The 24,912-nt window shown below is 39.6% G+C and overlaps 2 protein-coding genes across 2 annotated transcripts in view; one reads left to right on the top strand and one right to left on the bottom strand.

Annotated features, from left to right (window-relative positions):
* LARP7 (La ribonucleoprotein domain family member 7) overlaps positions 1 to 4,845 on the bottom strand; it is a 27,359-nt gene extending 22,514 nt beyond the window's left edge. Inside the window, exon 1 of the mRNA XM_025386151.1 lies at positions 4,571 to 4,845. The gene's annotated coding sequence lies outside the window, so the exon portion shown is untranslated. The remainder of the gene's footprint in view (positions 1 to 4,570) is intronic.
* ZGRF1 (zinc finger GRF-type containing 1) overlaps positions 4,679 to 24,912 on the top strand; it is an 83,066-nt gene continuing 62,832 nt past the window's right edge. Inside the window, exons 1-6 of the mRNA XM_025386149.1 lie at positions 4,679 to 4,959; positions 8,617 to 8,707; positions 10,185 to 10,265; positions 17,715 to 17,774; positions 21,381 to 21,569; positions 21,880 to 24,127. Of these exons, the coding sequence (XP_025241934.1) occupies positions 8,687 to 8,707; positions 10,185 to 10,265; positions 17,715 to 17,774; positions 21,381 to 21,569; positions 21,880 to 24,127 (2,599 nt within the window). The 5' untranslated portion in view covers positions 4,679 to 4,959; positions 8,617 to 8,686. The remainder of the gene's footprint in view (positions 4,960 to 8,616; positions 8,708 to 10,184; positions 10,266 to 17,714; positions 17,775 to 21,380; positions 21,570 to 21,879; positions 24,128 to 24,912) is intronic.

Below are 24,912 nucleotides of genomic sequence, written 5' to 3'. Positions count from 1 at the left end.
AAAAAAAAAAAAAAAAAAAAAAAAAAAAAAGAGAGACTTACTCTTTCCACTCAATCTAAAATATTCTCTCCCTGCTGACCTTAACTCTGTCCACCTCCTCAGTCACTATTTTTTATCCTTGTATCCTTTTGTCACTACCTGGAATTATTACTTTACTTATTTTTTATTTTTTATTTTTTGAGATGGAGTCTCTGTTGTGCAGGCTGGACTGTAGTGGCACGATCCTGGCTCGCTACAACCTCCGCCTCACAGGTTCAAGTGATTGTCCTGCCTGAGCCTCCCAAGTAGCTGGGATTACAGGCAGCTGCCACCACACCTGGCTAATTTTTGTTTTTAGTAGAGATGGGGTTTCATCATTTTGGCTAGGCTGGTCTTGAACTCCTGACCTCAAGTGATCTGCCCATCTGGGCCTCTCAAAGTGCTGAGATTACAGGTGTGAGCTACCATGCCCGGCCTGAAATTTTATTGTCTATCTATCCCACCAGAATGTAGACACTATGAAGGCAGGAACTTTAACTTCATCAGTACCTAAGTATTTGTTGAATAAACAAACAGATTTAAAAGAACCTGTAAAATGTTAAGCATTTCAAATTCTTTGTAAGGTTGTGGAATGTAAATAAAATACAAATAGGCCAGGTGCAGTGATTCATGCCTATAATCCCAGCACTTTGGGAGGCTGAGCCAGGTGGATCACTTGAGGTCAGGAGTTCAAGACCAGTCTGGCCAACAAAATGAAACAAAGTCTCTACTAAAAATAACAAAATTATCTGGGTGTGGTAGCCCATGCCTATATCCCAGCTACTCGGGAGGCTGAGGCAGGACAATGGCTTGAACCCAGGAGGCAGAGGTTGCAGTGATGCGAGATCGTACCACTGCACTCCAGTCTGGGAGACAGAATCAGTCTCCATCTCAAAAACAAACAAACAAACACACACAATGTAGGCTATGATTATCACTACAGCAGGCTCTACTGCTGATTTTCTCTCTTGAAAAAACTAAGTTATAAAGGGCAGACTACCTGCTCTCCAATTCATTTCCTTGTCAAAGCCCTAAGGAAAAGTAGACAGAAATATATAGGCGCAGAAAGCCACAATTTTCCCAGAAACCAGACTTTCCTTATCATTCTCATCTCTCCGCCCAGAGACCCTCCTTCATTCTTTTTCCTAAAGATTATTTTTGTGGCTTGAAGTATTTAAGTTCAGAATGATTTACCTTCGATTTAGATTAAATAGCAAGGAACATAAGATATGGTATAATTTAGCTTCTTTATACATTGACTGTAGAGAATCAGGAAGTTACAATACTTTCGTTAGTCTTGATCCTCAAAGTCCATACTTCTCAATGTCCTGTGATAACAGGTATGTGTATTGTCACTCCACACATTCCAAATCAAACTCATTGTCTTTCTTATCCAGACCTGTTCTTTCTACCATCCTCAACTTATTTAAGGATGCCATATTCCACCAAGTTAACCAATCAAGCTACTTATTAGCTGTGTGGATTTTGAGGAAGTTACCCCATCTCTCTGTGGTCTATAAAATATGGATAAAAATCATACTCACATTATAAGGTTGTTAGCATTAGCCAAAATAATGTAAATAAAGCACTTCAAATTGCGAAGATATAGAACACAAGTAACCATTATTCTATCCAAACTCTTGTTAAATCTTATCAGTTTGACTTTTGAAATGGCTCTCATCTCCATCCAGTGTTTTCTACAACTACTGCTACAACTGTCACTAGAATATGCCAATAGTTTATAAACTGTTCTGCAAGTCATCCATTCTCAGCAGAAGCCTATGTATAACCCATCTAAAATACAGACCTGGTTTTGTGATGCTTCTGTCAAAACTTGCAACATTAGAAATTCCTTAGCACCTTCCCATAACATAATATGCAGTTTAAGAAAACATTGTTTAAAAAAAAAAAAAAAAAGTAACATTTGGCCGGGCGCAGTGGCTCACGTTTGTAATCCCAGCACTTTGGGAGGCTGAGGCGGTGGAACACGAGGTCAGGAGATTGAGACCATTCTGGCTAACAAGGTGAGATCCCATCTCCACTAAAAATACAAAAAAAAACCCAAAAACAAAAAAAAACAGAAAAAAAAAACGAAAACAAATTAGCCGGGCGTAGTGGCGGGCGCCTGTAGTCCCAGTTACTCGGGAGGCTGAGGCAGGAGAATGGCGTGAACCCAGGAGGCGGAGCTTGCAGTGAGCCAAGATCGTGCCATTGCACTCCAACCTGGGCAACACAGCAAGACTCCAAAAAAAAAAAAAAAAGTAACATTTAAGTTGCTTTAAATGCAGAATAAAAGCTACTGGGTAATAATACCAGTAACTTTATATACATTTTTGTAAATCCTCACAATCCCACTAGGTAGCAGTTTCTTCCATCTTAATACAAAAACTCAAAAAAGTTATGTGACTTGGCCCAAGTTGGCTAAGTAAGTTATCCCAGGTATGTTTGATCCCACATTGTCTACCTTTTGGTAGAATTTCCTGCAACTTATCACCATGGACTCTATGTTCTGACTCAGGAATTCTTAATCTGAAGTCCATGCAACTGTGTCTGGACAAGAATTCTTGTGGGCTCCATTAAATTGTAAATAATACATTTTAAAGATAAGGTAAAATTAAGACTCTTGTACAAATATAAAATGGAATACATGGTAAAGATTTAAGCACAGTCATGGGTTGCTTAATGACAAGGACACATTCTGAGAAATGCATATTCAGGTGAGTAAGTACATCGTAGGGTATGTAGTTATTGTATGATGTACTCACCTACAAACCTAGGTACTATGGCCTACTACACACCTATAATCTTATGGGACCACTGTCATACATGCGGTCTGTCGGTATGTGGTGCTTGACTGTAAATAAAGGAATCACTTAAGTGTTAAAAACCAGTTCAAAGAAGAATTTAAAAAGCAGGTACGGCCGGGCGCGGTGGCTCAAGCCTGTAATCCCAGCACTTTGGGAGGCCGAGGCGGGCGGATCATAAGGTCAGAAGATCAAGACCATCCTGGTTAACACGGTGAAACCCCGTCTCTACAAAAAAATACAAAAAACTAGCCGGGCGAGGTGGCGGGCGCCTGTAGTCCCAGCTACTCGGGAGGCTGAGGCAGGAGAATGGCGGGAACCCGGGAGGCGGAGCTTGCAGTAAGCTGAGATCTGGCCACTACACTCCAGCCTGGGCGACAGAGCCAGACTCCGTCTCAAAAAAAAAAAAAAAAAAAAAAAAAAGCAGGTACATAGGCAATCAGGAACGTTGAAATAAGTATTAATAAATACTGCTCAGAATAATAATTAATTGCATCTTTACTGGACAAACTCATTTCCATGTTGTTGTAGCGGGTTACATGGTTGAAAAATAGTTCAAAGATCACGAAAGACAGATAACCTGGAAGACTGAGTTAGACAAGACACCAAGTCATTTGTGTGTGTTTGCTATTTAAAAGTATTTCGTAATTTTTCCTGAGGAAATTATATGCGAAATGTTTGTTTGGAGACGGAGCCTCTCTCTGTCGCCCAGGCTGGAGTGCAGTGGGGCGATCCCGGCTCACTGTAATCTCTGCTTCCCAAGTTCAAGATTCTCCCAACTCGGCCTCTTAAGGGACTATAGGCGTGCCCCACCACTCCCCGCTAATTTTTGTGTTTTTAGTAGAGACGGGGTTTTGTCATATTGGCCAGGCTGGTCTCGAACTCCTGACCTCAAGTGATCCGCCCGTGTCGGCCACCCAAAGTGCTGGGATTACAGGCGTGAGCCACGGTGCCCGGCCTCGCAAAATGTTTTAATAGGTACATACACGTTTTCCTGAGAAGCTAATCCATAACTTTTATTAAGTTTTCAAAAGCGTTTCACAACAGCTTAAGAATCATTGTTCCAGTCACTGCTTACAATTCAAGTCCCTCAACACGTAGTGGCCTGTGTCTTCTGCTTTGTCTGAATCTTCTCGTCTAAATTTCCTTACTAAATTTTCAAGGCCCAGGTTAAATGGCATCTTATTCTTTGAGATGTTCCACCACCCTGTGTCCTCTAATTAACTGCCTCCTCATTTGTTTTCGCTTAAGTTTTTTTGCTAACGCACTCTGCACACCGTATCTAGCACTTGTTAGTTCCCTTCCATAACTGGATTTTTAACTCTTTGAGGACGATGGCAGAGTCCTGCAAAAGAAGATGATAATTTTAGAATATAAATCCTCACGTTCACTATCCTCTGGCAGCCACAAGTCAGCTCCAATCTGCGAAATACTGCACTGTCTTTACTGACTACTGCTTCTCTCGGCACCCGTACTTCCACAAGGACAACGTCATAGGCAGGGCGAGCCCCAAACCTCCCCACGCTGGGCCCCTATGCGCCCCTACTCTCTGAAAACGAGAACTACAAGTGCTGCCGGAAGACTTTTGCGCGTGCGCATAGATAACTAGGTCAAGGAGCTGATGGGTGTGCAGGCGGGAGGCGGGGTAAGAAGGACGACAGATGATAGAGTGGACCGCAAGAAAAAGGACGGAGAGTTAATCAGACGTCGCCCAAGCTGTGCGACCCTATACGCCGCTTGTAACTTACTCCGTTCAACTCCCAAAATACAGGGTCAAGTACTGCGGCCTTCAGCCCTTTCCGTCTCGCGATCCTGATAGTCTTGGTTACTTTCGCGTCATAGGATGAGCGACAACGTTCGCCGGTCCCGGTCGAGAAAGACCGGCCCCAGACAGTGCGCGCGCCACCTACGTCACAGGCGAGGTGCTTCCGGGAGGGCGGGGCATCGGAGAGCGCGGCTGGCTGAGAGCCTCGAAGCCAAGGAAGAATTTGATTGGCGGTTTGAAAGCGGCGGTTTTTGGCTTGGGCGGAGGTGGGCGGGCCAAGTTTTGGGTCCTCATCTGGTGAGGTCCCGCGTTAATGACGTCACATTCTTTCGCGGGAAGAATTCGAAAGTGGATTTTCTGCAATTTTGACAGGTGAGGTGAAGTGTTTCTCGGGCTTTCCTAGGAATGGCTTGAGCGATTTGGGGCGAAGGGACGAAAGACTCTGCTCCGTAAGAAGAGAACCGGGAAGGATGCTGTTTGGAACCAGGATTAGGGTGGTCGCAGTAACAGCTACCCGGACTGCTTGTAATAAGGGTTGCCTCTTCACCGCTTTTCCCAGGCCCTGCTTTGCAATTTCGAGTACGTATGAGGACCAAAGGGTACTTTGCTGTTCGTATTTAGGACTGATAAAGGATCAAGTCTCCATTTTCATTTGGTGCCACAGGATTATGGTTATTAGAATCTTGGCAAATGATATGTGGGTTTCCTTCGTTTATTTGGACTGGATGGTTTCTTAACAATGTTGAATTCGTGATTCCAAAACTTTGTTATCTGAACTATTTAGAGGTTCAGGGTTAGGTTCAAAAAATCCTCCTTGTCTAAAAACAAAAGGAAAAACATCTTGTAATTAAATGAAAAATGGCTCATACTTTACTGAGAACACCGAGTTTTATGTATATATATTGTGTGTGTACATATCGTAGCACAAGGTATATATATGTGTGTGTATGTACGTATATCTGTATATATATGTATGTATATAATTATCACAGAACATTTGGGATCTTTAAAAACTTCTTTGGAGATTAATCTTTCACCTGTTAGAAGTCGGTCAGCAGGTGAATTGGCTGGTAGACGTGGACAGATGAACACTTGGAAAAAACTCTTTATCTTTGCACCTCACTTAAATATATGATGCTATTATCTTAAATAATTTTTTCTGATTAATGCTAAGATAAGGGTGTTGACTTTCAGTGAAGAAGTATTAGAGCTCTTGTAGATTTTAAAAGATCCAGTTAGCTTTTTGTTTGAGGTTTTCTCCTGTAATCGAATTTAACCATCCTTTAAGAGTTTCCATCTTCCAAGTTCTTTTTGAACTATACATTTCCAGAAGTAATATCTCAATTTAGGAAAATAATAGAGAATTTATCTTGCAATTGCGAAATAGCATATAAGTAATCCTAAATTAGTAAATATTGGGTTCCTAATCTGTAAATTGTAATAATACTTATTCTTCAGGATTATGAGACTGATAAATACTATATGTAAAGTGTCTCGTCCAATTCCTGCTTGATACATAGTATGTAATCAATAGTTATATATGATTACACACAATAATTATATATAACAGTAATATATTTATATATTATATAATTACATAATTATAATGTATATAATTAACATCATATAATGTATATAATGTAGTTTATAATATGGCACTTTGGGAGGCTGGGAGGATTGCTTGAGCCCAAGAGTTTGAGGCTGCAGTGAGCTATGATTGCAACACTGCACTCCAGCCTAGGTGACAGAGAGAAACCCTGTCTCTATCAAAGAAAAAGAAAAGTTAAAAAGCAAACAAAAGCGAAACCTCCAAATAAAGCATTTAACAGTCTCTAGCATATGGTAGCACTGAATACATGGTAGCTATTAAACAGATCTGATATTAATGACTGCCACATGCCCAGCACTGTGTCTGTACCATGTATTCTCATCTATGTACACAGCATATCCAGCCCAGGAGTGGTTTTCTGGATCTCTCTTTTATCTTCTTGGCATTATTAGGCATCAGCAGTTTATCTGCGCTGGAGGGGAGGGAGATAAGATGTGAGAGTTATATATTTTTTTTTTTTTTTTGAGATGGAATCTCACTCTGTCATCCAGGCTGGAGTGCAGTGGAGTGATCTCTGCTCACAGCAGCCTCCGCCTCTCGGGTTCAAGCAATTCTCCTGCCTCAGCCTCCTGAGTAGTTGGGACTACAGGCGCATGCCACCATGCCCAGCTAATTTTTGTATTTTTAGTAGAGACGGGGTTTCACCATGTTGGCCAGGCTGGTCTCGAGCTCCTGATGTCATGGTCCACCCGCCAGGGCCTCCCAAAGTGCTGGGATTACAGGCGTGAGCCACCATGCCTGGCCAGGTGTTATATTTCTGAAAGGCAGTCCTTCTGTAGGTTTGGTTTCTGTCCTGTGACCTGTGTCATGAAGCAAGTATGCATATCTCATTTGCATACCCCTTACCTATCCTTTCTCCAGATGACCTTGATTAGTCGAGGGAAGATGCCACTCACTTTCTTGCACTTCACTGCCCCCTCCCATTTATTATTATTATTTTTTGAGACAGATCTTTGCTCTTGTCGCCCAGGCTGGAGTGCAGTGGCAGGATCTCGGCTCACTGCAGCCTCCACCTCCCGAGTTCAAGTGATTCTCCTGCCTCAGCCTCCCAGGTAGCTGGGATTATAGGCGCGCACCACCACGCCTGGCTAATTTTTCTATTTTTAGTGGAGACGGGGGTTTCACCATGTTGGCCAGGCTCGTCTTGACCTCCTGACCTCAGGTGATCCGCCTCTCTCGGCTTCCTGGAGTGCTGGGATTACAGGTGTGAGCCAACGTGCCTGGCCTGCACGTCACCCGGTAATTGTACTAGAGTTCCCTCATCAGACATATCAATTCTTGTTTGGAAAGACCTTCACTGGCCTTCAGTTGACTAATGGTTATTTCAACTTACAGCTTAGGCTTTACTTCCTTGAAGAAGCCTTGTTTGATGATCCACACCAAGCTGGGTGACCCGCCTGTGCTTCTTCCTGCCATATTTTATTAAATTTACTGTTTATCACCCCGCCATACTGAAATTCTTTGAGATGGAGGGTAGAGTTTCCATTTAAATATTTTAGCCTAGCATAATATCTGGCACATAGTAAGTACTGAATAAGTATATGTAACTTATAAATAATATGTAAGTGGCATATTTTATATGTCTAAAAGAGGAACTGAACTCAGATCACAAATTACAGCTTCTAGGTCTTTTAGGTCTGTATTCTCAAACTTGAGTGTCCATCAGCATCACTTGGAGGGCTTCTTAAAAGACAGACTGCTGGGCCCCCAACCCCAGACTTTCTGACTTAATCGGTCATTTCTTACTAGTTCCCAGATAATACTGTTGGTCCAGGGGTCACATCTTTAGAACCACTTCAGGGAAAAAAAAGAAAGTATGTTTCTTGGGCATTTCTATTTACTTCTTCACTGATCACCATCAGTGATTTTAGATTTCCAAATTTGCCCACAAAAACAGTTTTATCCAATAGCATAACATAACTACAGTAACTGTTGCAACAGTGTTGGAAAGATTTTTCCTTGCAGAGGTACTATATAATTGGTCCTAGATACTGTGGTATATTGATGCTAAGAGCTGAAAGGAAAAATTTAAAACACAAGGGGGCCATCTTGTGGTGGCCATAGCAATTCAGAAAACTTTAAAAATTGAATTTGTGCTATAGGAAACCAAACATGTGGAGGACAAATTCGTGTTTTCTGATACATATTATGCATCTGGAAAAATGTTTGCAGACTACAGATTAGTTTATATATTTTACTTAGTTTTTTATTTACTTGTGAAAAAATTCTTGTTTCACAGCATGGTATCACTTTTACTGTGTCCTCAGTGATAGATAATTTTATTACACCTCTGTTTCCCTTGGTAGTTAGGTAGTCTTGGAACTGTGATTCATGCCTGTGGTCGGGAGTTTATTGAGAAAAATTTTATTTGTTATTTTTAAGAAATCAGGGTGGAAATTTTATGTCATTTTTAATTTTAGGTGGTATAAATAGTTGAATAAGTACTTCCTATTTTCTGGACCCAGCTGGTTTATAACTTAAGAAGAAATAATGGAAAGCCAAGAATTTATTGTAAGTTTTACCAAATTTCACAATTTGGTGAAATTCCTTTCCTCTCTCCCTTTCTTCCTTCTTTCTTTCTTTTTTTTTTTTTTTGAGACGGAGTCTCGCTGTCACCCAGGCTGGAGTGCAGTGGTCGGATCTGGGCTCACTGCAAGCTCCGCCTCCCAGGTTTACGCCATTCTCCTGCCTCAGCCTCCCGAGTATCTGGGACTACAGGCGCCCGCCACCTTGCCCGGCTAGTTTTTTTTTGTATTTTTTAGTAGAGACGGGTTTCACCGTGTTAGCCAGGATGGTCTCGATCTCCTGACCTCGTGATCCGCCCGTCTCGGCCTCCCAAAGTGCTGGGATTACAGGCTTGAGCCACCGCGCCTGGCCCCTTCTTTCTTTTGAAGGCGTTTCACAAACATATTGCTGTGTTGCCAGGTTTAGCAAAAACAAAACAAAACAAAAACAAAAAACAGGCTACTCAGTTAAATTTGAATTTCAAATAAACAATGCATACCTTTTTTAACATTAGGATCCCAAATATTGCACAGTTTTTATCTGTTAACCCTATCTGTTACCTACTATTCATACTTGTTACACAAAATCATCACTTTTCAGCCTTTTGGCTAAGATCGAGTATTAGACAAAGTCCTTTGTAACATATTCTTTGGAAGTGTGAGACCGGGAAACAATTTCTTTCTCTTGAAGAACTGGCATTCCTCTTCTGTATAGATCAGAGGTTCTCACACTGTTTGATCTCGGGACTCTTCAACACTCTAGAAAATTATTGACCCCAAGTAACTTGTGTATATGGGGGTCTTATGTCTATTGATGTTTTTCATACTAGAAGTTAAAGCAGAAATGTAAAAAGTATTTATGATTTGGCTTAATGGAAGACAACTGGATTCTCATGTTTGTTTCTTCTACATTCAGGTAGCAACTGAATCTTACAATATTGCATATACATAATCCTGGGAAACTTCATTCTGCACCCCTGAAGGAGTGAGGATGAAAAGACAGCATTATGAAAATAGTTTTGACTTCACAGATACTTGTAAAGGTCTTGGAGACCTCCAGGAGTCTCTGGACCAAACTTTGAGAATTGCACAGATTATTAGTACTGTGTAATCCAATAATTTTTTTCCCTTCCCACTGATGACTGGAGAGCTCAAATTACTTTCAGTGCTCATTTATCTTTTTTGTTTCTTCCTTGTATTTTTCCTGTCCTTTCTTCCTTCCCCTGCCATTTCTTCCCTTATTCCCCCCTTCTCCTTCTCTCTCTTCCTTCCTTCCCTTTTTATTTCATTTAATTAATGTTTAATGTTATTGTCATGCTATCTGTGTTTTTGTTTTTAAAATTTAAAAAATTGATATGGGTGTATGTGCCTTTTTTTGATGAAAGGTGCCTTAAATATATTTTGTATGTAGGAAGGATATATAAAATATATAACATTGAATATATATAAATGGAAACCATTTCTTTTGTATTTTTGGAAATAAGGTTCTATATACTCATCAAAAGATGAAGAAGTCAAAAGTGTGGCAAGATGGAATTCTGAAGATCACTCCCTTTGGAAACAAAGTGAGTACAAAGCAGTTGACTACAGGGTGCAAGAGCGAGGTTCTCGATTTTTGATTGAATATTTTAAAAATTGTACGTGATAAAATGTCAAATATATCCATACATTGAAATGATGTGAAAACAGATTTTCAAATGATCCCCATATCACAGTGGTTCATTTGTGCGTTCTAAAAATGTTCATTAATAGAATGAATAAGATCTGTTATCCAGTAGCACAGTACAGTGACTGTTATTATTATTATTTTTTTGAGGCAGAGTCTCACTCTGTCGTCCAGGCTGGAGTACAGTGGCACGATCTTGGCTCACTGCAAACTCCGCCTCCCGGGTTCAAACGATTCTCCTGCCTCAGCCTCCCAAGTAGCTGGGACTGCAAGCACCTGCCACCACACCTGACTAATTTTTTTGTATTTTTAGTAGAGACGGGATTTCACCATGTTGCCCAGGCTGGTCTCAAACTCCTGACCTCAGGTGATCTGCCTGCCTCAGCCTCCCAAAAGGCTGGGATTACAGGCGTGAGCCACTGTGCCCGGCTGAGTGACTATTGTTAATAATAATTTTTTGTGTATTTTCAAAATAACTCCAAGAGTGGAATTGGAATGCTCCTAACATAAATGATAAGGCCAGGCATCATGGCTCACACCTGTAATCCCACCACCTTGGGAGGCTGAGGCAGGAAGATTGCTTGAAACCTGGAGTTCAAGACCAGCCTGGGCAGCAAAGCAAGACTCTGGCTCTACATAAAAAATAAAAGTAAATAAAAAAATTTTACAAAAGTTATAAACTGCTTGTTATATACTAGGCATAATGCTTTAAAAGTATCAACTTACTTAATCTACGTAACTCTCCTACTAGTTAGGTACTCTTTTAATATTTATGTTACCGAAGATGAAACTGAGGTGCAGAGAGATGGAGTAGCTTGCCAAGGGTCAAAGCTGGAAGGTGGAGGAGCCACATATGAACCTAGGCTTTTTGTCCCCAGAGCCCATATCCTAACCATTCTCCATTCTACTGTGTCTTTTTTTTTTTTTTTTTTTTTGAACCAGAGTCTGACTCTGTTGCCCAGGTTGGAGTGCAATGGCAAGATCTCAGCTCACTGCAGCCTCCGCCTCCCACATTCAAGCAGCTCTGCCTCAGTCTCCTAAGTAGCTGGGACTACAGGTGCCACTACCACGCCCGGCTAGTCTTTTGTATTTTTAGTAGAAACGGAGTTTTGCCATGTTGGTCAGGCTGGTCTCGAACTCCTGACCTCAGGTGATCCAAATATTACCAATTTTAAAAAAGAACCTTATTACAGTTGAGTCACTAATTTTACATAGGACACATTGACAATGTCTGTGGCCTCCTGAATGAAGCCCCTACTCCTCAGTCTAGCAATTAAATATAACCATATTCTGTTCTTATTTTTCTTATCTGTCATTGTGAGGTTATCACTGAGGGAAACTTTTTAGTAGAGAAAAGACTATCTACTATTTCTCTTTTTTTTGTTTTGTTTTTGAGACTGAGTTTTACTCTTGTTGCCCAGGCTGGAGTCCAGTGGTGCAATCTTGGCTCACCGTAACCTCCACCTCCCAGGTTCAAGCGATTCTCCTGCCTTAGCCTCCCAAGTAGCAGGGATTACAGGCATGCGCCACCATGCCTGGCTACTTTTGTATTTTTAGTGGAGACGGGGTTTCTCTGTGTTGGTCTGGCTGTCTCGAACTGCCAAGGTCAGGTGATCTGCCTGCCTTGGCCTCCCGAAGTGCTGGGATTACAGGTGTGAGTCACTGCGCCTGGTCTGAGCCACTGCGCTTGGCCCTACTATTTCTTAATATTTAATTTATTAAAACAGTAAATTAAAAAACTAATTTTGCCTTAAGTCTTCAAGTTCAATTTATGTAATCCTATTAAATTTGTAAACCTAGTTAAGTTTAACAGTTACTTTCAGTAGGGTTTTCACTTAATGTTCAAGCAACTTAAGTTGAAAAAACTAAGTGGTTTTTTTTTTTTCTTTTTTTAGACAGAGTCTTGCTCTTTTGCCCAGGCGGGAGTGCAGTGGCACAGTCTTGGCTCACTACAACCTCTGCATCCAAGGTTCAAGTGATTATCCTGCTTCAGCCTCCTGAGTAGCTGGGATTACAAACACCCACCACCATGCCTAGCTAATTTTTGTGTTTTTAGTAGAGATGGGGTTTCACCATGTTGGCCAGGCTGGTCTCGAACTCCTGACATCAAGTGATCCTCCCACCTCGGCCTCCTAAAGTGCTGGTATTACAGGTGTGAGCCACTGTGCCTGGCAAAAGTAGCTTTTTAAAATTAAAAATAACACAAATATTTTATTAGTTTTTTTGTTTGTTTGTTTGTCTTTTGAGACAGAGTCTAACTCTGTCACTCAGGCTGGAGTGCAGTGGTGCAATCTCTGCTCTCTGCAACCTCCACCTCCTAGGGTTAAGCGATCCTCCCACCTCAGCATTCCAAGTAGCTGGAACCACAAGCACACACCACCTCACCTGGCAATTTTTACATTTTTTGTAGAGACAGGGTTTCACCATGTTGGCCAGGCTGGTCTCAAACTCCTGAGCTCAAGCCATCTTGGCCTCCCAAAGGGATTACAAGCATAAGCCACCGCGCCTGGCTCAAATATTTGAAATATCAGATTACCTAATGTCAGATTGGCCAATAACTAAAATCTATTCATGACTATAATTCAAAAGTATTGATATTTTTGGTTTGAATTACTTCATTTTGTCTATATCCAGTTCTAAATGTTTCAGGAGTTAAAGGTACTTTCACATTGAGTAAAAAACATGTTGTTACCCAAGTAAATTGGAGTTATATCAACAAACTGAGGCTGCCAGTAAGATTTTAGAGTGAGATTTGAGACCCAGGGCTATAGATAATCAGGATAACTTGAACACCATCACCAAGGGACATGTCGAGCCCTGTGTTTAATTGTAGTAACAACAGGATCTCCAAGTCTATGCTCTTTGAAGGTGGTGGTCTCATGGTTGCTATCGCTGTGTTCAAGTCATGTGATTAATTCTTCTAATTTAAATAGATGAATATTCAGGTCTGTGCATATCCATATGTTTTTTAAATATGTAAACTAATTCATTCAGTGTCTGATGCTATTCTATATAACTTTTTCTTTTATATTCTGCTTTTTTCTTTAGATCTAGTGTCTTTAAAATCTTGTAGATATTTAAAAACCATCTGATTGGATTCTGCATATCCTTTGTGTTGTCTTCTGGTTCCAAATTATTATGGTCATGCTAGTGCTACTATTCCAACTTTATCTTCAACTATAGCATACATTTGTTGAGTGCCCATTATATATCTCACACAGGTAGGTTATAGGAAAACAAGGTAAATTCAAGTTAGTCCCTGAAAGTTTCTGTGTTCTAGGTTAAGTTAATTATCTCACTGTTTCCGATATAACGCCCTCATTCTTAAATGCAGGCTGTTGCTTATATTCTTCTCCTGCTGGTTATGCCTTTTCTCTGTCTAAATTCTGTCAAAGTTATTCATCTTCCACTGAATAAGTCATCAACCTACCAACATATCGCTGGTGAACAGTGGGAAAAGTCAAGTAAGATAGGTGGATGCAGAGTAGAAGAGCAGTTAGCATCAAATGTCAAGCAGACCTCAGTTTCAATTCTGGCCCTTCACTTATTAGATGTATAATTTTGGGGAAGTACTCTCAGTGCCTCTGTTCTTTCTTTGTAAAATGGGGAAAATGATGCTTCATAAAGTTGTCCTAAGGATTAAAATAAGAAACATGTAAAGACCTTAATAAAGTACCTGCCACATCCTAAGCACTTAAACTATAAGCATTTAAATCTAGCTGAAATGAAGGCCCCATATTGGGAAATGATGCAGTATAAAGCTAAAGAGGTAGACAGGAACCATATCATGAAGAACTTTGTGTGCTCAGCCCTAGGAGGTAATGAAGAATTATGAGAACAAGAGTGACATATCATATTTGTATTTTATTTTATTTTATTTTTTTGAGACAAAGTCTTGCTCCGTCACCCAGGCTGGAGTGCAGTGGCACGATCTCGGCTCACTACAGCCTCTGCCTCCTGGGCACAAGTGATTCTTGGGCCTCAGCCTCCTGAGTAGCTGGGATTACAAGCATGTGCCACAACACCTGGCTAATTTTTGTATTTTTGGTAGAGATGGGTTTCACCATGTTGGCCAGGTTGGTCTCAAACTCCTGACCTCAGATGTTCCACCCGCCTTGGCCTCTTAAAGTGCTGGGATTACAGATGTGAGCCACCATGCCCGGCTATGTTTGTATTTTAGAAAGATTGGTTTGGCAGCAGTGTAAAAGTTGTGTAGGATGAAAGTCAGATTGGGTTTCAAAGACTTATAGTAGAGGCTGTAGAATAATCTAGACAAAAAGTAATGGAGGTCTGACCAAGCAGACATTAGCAATGACGATGGAGAAAAAGAATGATTATAGATAAATTATGAAAATATAGCCTTTTAAATCTTGGATATAGAAGGTGAGAGGAGGATCCAGAATGACTTTTAGGTTTGTGTGTTTATTTCCCAAAATGAAATATTTCAAAAAGAAAAATGAGTTAATGGGAACAATCAAGATTTTTAGTTCCGTATTGAATATAATAAATTTGAGGCTGGGTACGGTGGCTCATGCCTGTGATCCTAGTACTTTGGGAGGCCAAGGTGGGCAGATCACTTGAGGTCAGGAGTTTGAGACCAGACCAGCCTGGTTAACGTGGTAAAACCCTGTCTCTACTAAAAATGTAAAAATTAGCCAGGCATGGTGGCGGGTGCCTGTAATTCCAGCTACTCGAGAGGTTGAGGCCCGAGAATCGTTTGAATCCGGGAGATGGAGGTTGCAGTGAGCTGAGATCATGCCACTGCACTCTAGCCTGGGTGATAGAGTGAGACTCAGTCTCAAAAAAAGAAAAAATAAATAAAATAAATAAATAAATTTGAAGTATCATAGAAACACTCACGTAATTAGCTGTAGAGATCTAGACCTCAGGAAGGAGTTCCTGACTACTAGTATAGATTGGAAGTCCTTGGCTTTTAGATGGTATTTGAAACTATTGGAGTGTATTCATTTATTCAACAAATATTTTTTGAGCATCCGAGTGAGTTACACACTGTTCTAAGAAATACAGCAGGGAACAAAACAGATAAATCCCTGACTTCATGGAAATAACACAGAGGAGAGAGACCGCTAAATTAAATGAATATGTATGTCTAGTGAAAGGCAATAACAAGGACATTAGTGTGGTTGGAACGGAGTGAGCAAGGGCGAGAATGGAGATAAAGGGGATTATATAAGCCTCACTGGCTATGGAAAGAACTTTTGTTATTCTTAGGGAGCTGTAGAGACGTGGGAATGACTTGAGCAGGAGCATAACATGATCTGATTTATATGGATGATAGTGCTCAGGGAGGGTGTATCAAATTAAAAGAATAGAGGGATAAGAATACCAATTTTTTTTAACAGCTTTATTGAGATATAATTCACACTTCACACACTTCGATTCACCTATTCAGTGATTTTTAGTATTTTCACAGTTTTGCAACCATCGGCACAATTTAAATTTGGCATATTTTTGTCACCACCAAAAGAAATCTCATACTCATTGGCAGCTACTACTCAGTACCCAGCCCCCAGCCCTACGCAAACACAAATCTACTTACTGTCTCTATAGATTTACCTATTCTGGACATTTTTGCATGAATGAAATTATATAATAAGTAGTATTTTGTGAGTAAGTCTTATTTAGCATAATATTTTCAAGATTCTTCCATGTTGAAGCATGTATCTTCATATATATTTTATTTTTTATTGCCATATAATTTTTTTTTTTTTGAGATGGAGTTTCGCTCTTGTTGCCCAGGCTGGAGTGCAATGGCGTGATCTCAGCTCACCATAACATCCGCCTCCCTGGTTCAAGCGATTCTCCTGCCTCAGCCTCCTGAGTAGCTGGGATTACAGGCATGTGCCACGAAGGCCAACTAAGTTTGTATTTTTAGTAGAGACGGGGTTTCTCCATGTTGGTCAGGCTGGTCTCGAACTCCCAACTTCAGGTGATCTGCCCATCTCAGCCTCCCAAAGTGCTGGGATTATAGGCGTGAGCCACTGCACCTGGCATGATTTTCTTTTTTTCAATAGACAGGGTCTTGCTCTGTCGCCCAGGCTGGATTGCAGTGGTGCAATCATAGTTCACTTTAGGCTCAAACAATCCCTCTGCCTTAGCCTCCAAAGTAGTTGGGACTACTTAGTCTTACACCACCGTGTCTGGCAAATAAAAAAAATTTTTTGGAGATAGAGTCTTGCTTTGTTCCCTGGATTGATCTTGAACTTCTGGTCTCAGGTAATCCTTGCATCTCAGCCTGCAGAGTACCTGGAGTAGCTGGGATTACATCACGAGCTGTGTACCGAGCCCAATACGTCATGTTTTATTTATCCATTCATAATGCAGTTGATATACTTTTGGGTTACTTCAACTTTTTGGCTATTATGCATAATGCTGCTATGAGCATTAATGTGCAGGTTTTTGTATAGACATATGTTTTTATTTCTCTTGGGTATATACCTAGGAGTGGAATTGCTGGGTCATGTGGGAGTTTTGTTTAATCTTTCAAGTAATTGCCAGACTGTTTTCCAAAGTGATGGAAACACCAGTATTAAAGGGGCTAGTGGAAAAATTGCTATGAAAAAGGGCTAGAGACATAAGGGGAAAGCTAGAAAATGGTAATAACCTTAGCATCCTTTTTTCCCCCCTTAACCCTCACATTTAACAAGTTTTATTCATTATACCTCATAAACAATTATCTTATCCTTCTGAATGCCAATACCTTATTTTAAGTGCTAATCATCTCCTTTATCCTGTATACCATCCCATTGCAATAATCTCTTGAAATGATCTTGTCTCCTGTTTGTCCCCTTTAATGTGTTTCAATTATATTTTCTTCCCAATTTTTTTTTTTTTTAAATTGAGATGGAGTCTCGCTCTGTTGCCCAGGCTGGAATGCAGTGGCGTGATCTCAGCTCACTGCAACCTCTGCCGCCTGGGTTCAAGCAATTCTCCTGCCTCAGCTGGTATTTTTAGAAGAGACGGGGTTTTGCCATGTTGGCCAGGCTGGTCTGGAACTCCTGACCTCAGGTGATCCACCTGCCTCGGCCTCCCAAAGTGCTGAGATTACAGGCGTGAGCCACTGCACTCAGCCTCTCCCCAGTTTCATTCTAATATCCTCCTGGTAGCAATTAAGTTCTTGAATTTATTTATGTGTGCCTTTACTCTCTTACACAGACTGATGCATAATAAACATTCAAAATAGATGCATTTTCAAATCCAAGTTCAACAAATGTAATCCTTTCATTATATGATAACTTATGTAACAATTATTTATTTCCTCTTGAAGATATTTAAGAAAAGCATAATTGTGTTTTTCCTTTTTAACCTTTATTTTGTTTTTATACAGGCAATTTTATATGATGACAAAGGAACATGTTTGGAGAGTGTGTTTCTTAAATGCCTTGAGGTATTTTAGTGTGTTTATCTTATTTTTAAGTTATTATTTAAAAATCTCTTTAAATCCTTTATGAATATTGTTAATGTAGTCATAATACTAATACTAATAATTATAGTTAGTATTTGTTGAACATTATAACTAGACTTTGTGCTAAAACCTTTTAGATATGTTTCCTTTAATCTCTACAACTGATTTTTTATAATCTAAAAAAAAAAAACCTGATTTTTATAGATTAAGAGTGCAGTGCAGAAAGGTTAAGTAACTTGCTCATGTTCATAGAGTTACAGTGGTAGGAAGGCTTGATCCCAGGAGATGATTCTAGAGTCCAATTCTACTACATGATTTTTCCATAGGCAGAGGTCTACTGTGGGAAATTTTTTGTGACATATTCTCATTTAAGTATAATATTCTCTCACCTAAAAACAGAACTACCATTCAACCCAAGAGAACTATAACTAGGTATATACCCAAAGGACTATAAGTTGTTCTGCCATAAAGACACATGCATGTGTATGTTCGTTGTAGCACTATTCATAGTATCAAAGACACAGAATCAACCTAAATGCCCATCAGTGATAGACTGGATAAAGAAAACGAGATACAAATATACCATGATGTACAGCCATAAAAAAGAATGAGATCATGTTCCTTTACAGGAATATGAATGGAGCTGGAGGCCATTATCCTTAGCAAACTAATGCAGGAACACAGAAGACCAAATATTACATGTTCTCACATGTAAGTGGGAGCTAAATGATGAGAATGCATGGACACAGAGGGGAACAACAGACACTGGGGCCTACTGGAGGACACAGATAGGGTAGGAGGAGGAAGAGGATCAGAAAAAATAATGGGTACTAGGCTTAATACTTGGGTGATGAAGTAATCTGTATAATAAACCCCCATGACACAGGTTTACCTGTATAACAAACCTGCACATGTACCCCTGAACTTAAAAGTTAAAAATAAGTATGTAAATAACGTATTCTATCAAATATGTAGTTTGTGTTTTTCCTCTCAAAGAGGAAAAAGCATAGAAAGAGAACTAAAGGCATATTTTAGTGAAGAATTAGGATATTAAAGTTGGTCATTCTGGGTTCATTTCCCAGTTCTAAATACTTCCTGGCCCACCTAAATTCTATATCTAACTTCCCTGATGTAAAATGTAGATCACAGACGGACATTACTTACAGGGTCGGTCTGAAGGTTAGAAATAACTTTTGTAAAATGCCTAGCAGTTTTAGTTAGTATAGTGATTCTTTTTTTTTTTTTTTTGAGATGGAGTCTCTCTCTGTTGCCCAGGCTGGAGTGTAGTGGCACCATCTCGGCTCACTGCAGCCTCTGCCTCCTGGGTTCAAGTGATTCTCCTTCCTCAGCCTCCCGAGTAGCTGAGATTACAGATGTGCACCACCATACCCAACTAATTTTTTGTATTTTTAGTAGAGATGGGGTTTTACCATGTTGACTGGGCTGGTCTTGAACTCCTGAACTCCAGTGAGCCCCGTGCCTTGGCCTCCTAAAGTGCTGGGATTACAGGCATGAGCCACCACACCTGGCCTAGTACAGTGATTCTAAATGTGTTAAAATGCATACTATGATGATGATGATGTTTAATTTTGGCCATAGGATTTAATTTGTTTTGAAATTTTACATGACATCAGTAGTGGTTATGGTACTTTTATATATTTTTAGAAGGGTCTAGGAGAATCAGTATCTTAGTATATGGTTTGATTGGTGGTAACTACTATTATTTCATCTTAAAAATCATTTCAGGCCAGGCGCGCTGGCTCACGCCTGTAATTCCATCACTTTGGGAGGCCGAGGCGGGCGGATCACCTGACGTCAGGAGTTCAGGACCAGCCTGACCAACATGGAGAAACCCCTTCTCTACTAAAAATACACAAAATTAGCTGGACGTGGTGGCGCATGCCTACAATCCTAGCTACTCAGGAGGCTGAGGTAAGGGAATCACTTGAACCCGGGAGGCGGAGGTTCGGTGAGCTGAGATTGCACTGTTGCACTCCAGACTGGGCAATAAGAGCGAAACTCCGTCTCAAAAAAAAAAAAAAAATCATTTCATTAGTAAAATATTAATCTGATACAGATTTTTTGTATTTTCAAATTAGGTTGATAATTTTTTTTTTTTATTTTTGAGATGGGGTTTCGCTCTTGTTGCCCAGGCTAGAGTGCAATGGCGCGATCTCACCTCACCACAACCTCCGCCTCCTGGGTTCAAGTGATTCTCCTGCCTCAGCCTCCCAGGTGACTGGGATTACAGGCATGCACCACCACACCCTGCTAATTTTTTTTGTATTTTTAGTAAAGAAGGGGTTTCACCATGTTGGTCAGGCTGGTCTCAAACTCCCAACCTCAGGTGATCTGCCCGCCTCAGTCTCCCAAAGTGCTGGGATTACAAGCATGAGCCACTGTGCCTAGCGATAATCTTATTTTTATGCTGCAGTCAGAGGTGGTGGCAAGTACTACATTTACTCATTAATGTGATTAAAATGCATTTTTAGAATATGATTATTTAAGCAACTGTAATGATTTATAATAATGTTTAATTTGTGATAATTATGAGTATCTTATTCATTTAAAGATATATAGTTGATAATAACTCTAATTTTTGAAAAGTTACACTTAGTTGTATGGATTCTAAGTGAATTGCTTGAGAGGAGGCATTTTTTTCTCATCTTTGTATCCCTAGTATGTAACAAGGGGCCTCATGTAAGTCCCCAGTATGTAATATTTATTTACTAATTTAATTTTGTTTTTAGAGACATTGTCTCACTCTGTCATCCAGGCTGGAGTACAGTAGTGTGATCATAGCTTACCGCAGCCTCAAACTCCTGGGCTCAAGGGATCCTTCCACCTCAGCCTTTCAAGTAGCTGACACTATAGCAACATGCCACCATGCCTGGCTAATTTTTTTTTTTTTTTTTTTGAGACAGAGTCTCACTCTGTCACCTAGGCTAGAGAGCAGTGGTGTGATAACCGCTCACTACAGTCTTGACCTCCTAGGCTCAAATCATCCTCCCACCCCATCCCCCCAAATAGCTGGGACTATAGGTGCATGCCACCATACATGGCTAATTTTTTAAAAAGTTTTTTGTAGAGACGGGTCTTGCTATGTTGACTAGGGTGGTCTTGACCTCCTGGCTTCAAGCATTCCCCCTGTCTTGGTGTCTGAAGTGCTGGGATTACAGGCATAAGCCATCCCATCCAGTCCGGGCTAATTTAAAATAAAAATTTTTTGTGGGGACAGGATCTGAATATTTTGTCCAGGCTGGTCTCATACTCTTGGCTTCAAGCAATCCTCTTGCCTTGGTCTCCCAAAGTCTTGCGATTACAGGTGTGAGCTACCACACCTAGCTCTAATATGTGTTGTTGAATAACCAAATTAGAGAAATTTAAAAATTATATTATTGTCCTTTTTTGTGCTTATTGATAGTTAACGAGTACATAATAAAAAATAATTGAAGACTTTAGTTACTGATTTATTCATTCAGCACCTATTTATTGAACACCCATTGTGTCTTAGTGCTAGTGAGCATCCTGGAATACATAGATAATCAAATAATTAGATGTATGTGATTTTGACATTTATTCTTTTAGGTGAAACCTGGAGATGACTTAGAAAGTGATCGATACTTAATCACAGTTGAAGAGGTTAAAGTTGCTGGAGCCATAGGTATTGTTAAGCAGAATGTCAATAAAGAAGCACCAGAGTTAAATTCAAGGAGATTTATATCCTCTGGCCGATCTCGTGGATGTCAGCCCTCTGGCTTAAAAAGGAAGTTTACTGTAAGTTTTACTGTGGAAAATAATACATCAAAATATATTTATTAAATTGTCTCAAAAAGTAGTGAATTTCGAAGTTATCGTACTCTGTCGTTCAAAGGGCACTTCATAGTATACTTAGGTAGAAAGGAAGTAAACCCTACTTTGAAAAATCTTATTACAAATGAATGTACTTTAACAAACTTTAAATCTGAAATATTACTTTACCTTAGGCAAAGCAGAAACACTCCTTCGTCTTTTTTTTTTTTTCTTAGCCAGTTCACATTTTCTTTATGGGTAATGGTACAGCTAACAGTTATTTTAATATTTTCAGGATTTTCAAGGACCACGTCAGGTTCCGAAGAAAATGGTTATTACAGAAAGTGGTGAATCAGCTGCATCACATGACGCTAAGAAACCTGGCTCTACTATTTTTTCTCCATTCTACAGCATGCCTCCTTTGTTTCCTACTGTTGGCAATAAAGATGTAAATAATATACTGGCAGACCCTGAGAACATTGTGACTTACAAGAACAGAGAGAGAAATGCCATGGATTTTTCTTCAGTTTTTTCTCCATCCTTCCAGATTAACCCAGAAGTGCTGTGTGAAGAAAAGTATTTTTGCTCTCCTATCAATTCTGGAAATAAGCTTTCAGACTCTTTACTGACCAATGAGCCTGTGAAAAGAGATAGTTTGGCATCTCACTGTTCAGGAATTTCACAAAACATCAGAAGCAAAGCACAGATATTAGCTCTTCTGAAGTCTGAATCATCTAGTACATGTGAGGAACTAAATTCTGAGATGACAGAGCACTTTCCTCAAAAACAACCACAGGGAAGTTTAAAAATTGCTACTAAACCGAAGCACCTAATTCAACAGGAAGAGTGTGCTGAGATGAAGAGCACAGAAAATTTATACTACCAGTATCAATCAGAAAATACCATGAGAAATAAAAGCCGGTGGGCCATGTATTTATCCTCACAGAGTTCACCTATACGTTCTACTGTAGATGGGAATGATACAGAAAGGAAAACCAAGGCCCAGGAAGATGATATAAATTATAATTTGAAAGACCTTTCATTACAAAAAAATACACAGTTCTTTGAAACATGTGCTGAAGGGGGGAAAAAGTATAATGTAGACAAGTCAGTCGGTAATAATGATCAATCCTGGAATCAGGAAGTAAAATTAGAAATTCCTTCATTCAGTGAAAGCAATAGCTTACAGATTACCTGTAGCAGTGCAGAAAATGATAGTACATTGTCAGAATCTGACATTCAAGAAGATAATAAAATATCTTTTAATCAAAATGACAAGGTCTGCATTAAAGGATCAGTTCTCATTAAAGAAAATGCTCAGGAGGTAAATACATGTGGAACACCAGAAAAGGAGTATGAACAATCAGAGTCATCTCTGCCAGAACTGAAACATCTCCAAGTTGAATTTAGTAATAATTCTAGAATCTCTGATGACATTACAGACATGATTTCTGAAAGTAAAATGGATAATGAAAGTCTTAATAGTATTCATGAATCACTGAGTAATGTAACACAACCATTTTTGGAGGTAACTTTTAATCTGAACAATTTTGAGACCAGTGACACTGAGGAGGAATCACAGGAAAGCAACAAAATTTCCCAGGATTCAGAGAGTTGGGTAAAGGACATTTTGGTTAATGATGGCAATTCATGTGTTCAGAAGAGGTCTGAGAATACAAACTGTGAAGAGATTGAGGGTAAACATTTGCCACTCTTAACATCTGTTAGTGGCAAACCTACAGTGACATTTCCTGTTAAAGAGACTCTGCCATCACAGTTTTGTGATAAAACTTATGTGGGTTTTGACATGGGAAATTGTAAAGCTGAAAACACTAGAAAAGAAATAGAGGAGTATAGTGACACATTGAGCAATTTTGAATCTTTCAAGTGGACTGATGCTGTACACATAGATAATAAAGAAGATTCTAATAAACCTATTCAAGAAGTCAGAAATAACTATGATTTTGCTTTACTCCCGAATAAATCTAAAGGTATAAACATGAATTTACATATTCCTCATATTCAAAATCAGACTGCTGAAAACAGTAATCTATTTTCAGAAGATGCTCAACCTCAGCATTTTATTTTGGGAAATGACTTAGACAAAAATGTTGAACATGTTTTACCCTCAACTTCTAGTAGTGACAACAGTGTCCAACTATTAAATACCAATCAGAATCACTCTGAATGTATTGAACTTGATAAATCAAATATCCACATTTCCAATTCTTTGTTTTACCCACTGGGAAAAAAGCGTCTTATTTCCAAAGACACAGAAGCACATATATCTGAACCTGAAGATTTGGGAAAGATTAGAAGTCCACCCCCTGACCATGTTGAGGTTGAAACTGCCAGAGAAGGCAAACAATACTGGAATCCTAGAAATTCTTCAGAACTTTCTGGATTAGTAAATACCATTTCTATTTTAAAGTCACTATCTGAACACAGTACTGCTTTAGACAGTTTGGAAATATTGAGAAAGAAAAATACTGTCTTTCAGCAAGGAACTCAACAGACATATGAGCCAGATAGCAGTCCTGAAGGTTAGAATTGTGTGTCTATTTTGGATTGTTTTCTTTATAGCTCAAAGAGCTATAAAGAAAGAAGATAATAGCTCTGGGTGCTACATTAAAGAATTATATAATGTTTAAATAGGTAATACATGTACTTGGTAAAACCAATGTTAATAGAGAATAATACCAATGAAAAGTCCCCATCCAACCACATCCCTCAGTCTACCCTTCAGAATTAGCTACAGTTTTCGTCTAGGATATCCTTCCATAAATATTCTATGCATGTATAAGCATATATTGGCACATTTAAGTTAATATATGTCAAAAAATATACATATATATGTACGTATATGTGTGTATATGTCTTTTTTTTTTTTTTTTTGAGACAGTCTCACTCTGTCACCCAGGCCGGAGTGACTCACTGCAGCCTCTGCCTCCCAAGTAGTTGGGATTACAGGCATGCACCACCATGCTTAGCTAATTACATCTATTCTTATTATTCATTTTTGGACAGGTACTAGGGAATACATTTCTTTTAAAAAGTGAGTTCATATTGATACCTCTAATTCCAATCCTGTACCAGAGTTCTTTTCCCTCTTTCCTCTGTTCCATAATTGTGTCTGTCTTTTTTTTTTTTTTTTAAGGACAGAGTTTCACTCTTGTTACCCAGGCTGGAGTGCAATGGTACGATCTCAGCTCACTGCATCCTCCACCTCCTGGGTTCAAGCGATTCTCCTGCCTCAGTTTTACAGATACTTCAAAGTTCTCTTTATAGGAGTTAATCATTTCTCATTCCCATGAGTAATGTATGAGAC

This window comes from Theropithecus gelada, chromosome 5 (genome assembly GCF_003255815.1).
Source record: "Theropithecus gelada isolate Dixy chromosome 5, Tgel_1.0, whole genome shotgun sequence".
In the NCBI taxonomy this organism is placed as follows: Eukaryota; Metazoa; Chordata; class Mammalia; order Primates; family Cercopithecidae; genus Theropithecus; species Theropithecus gelada.
This window is presented reverse-complemented; position numbering and strand designations above follow the sequence as displayed.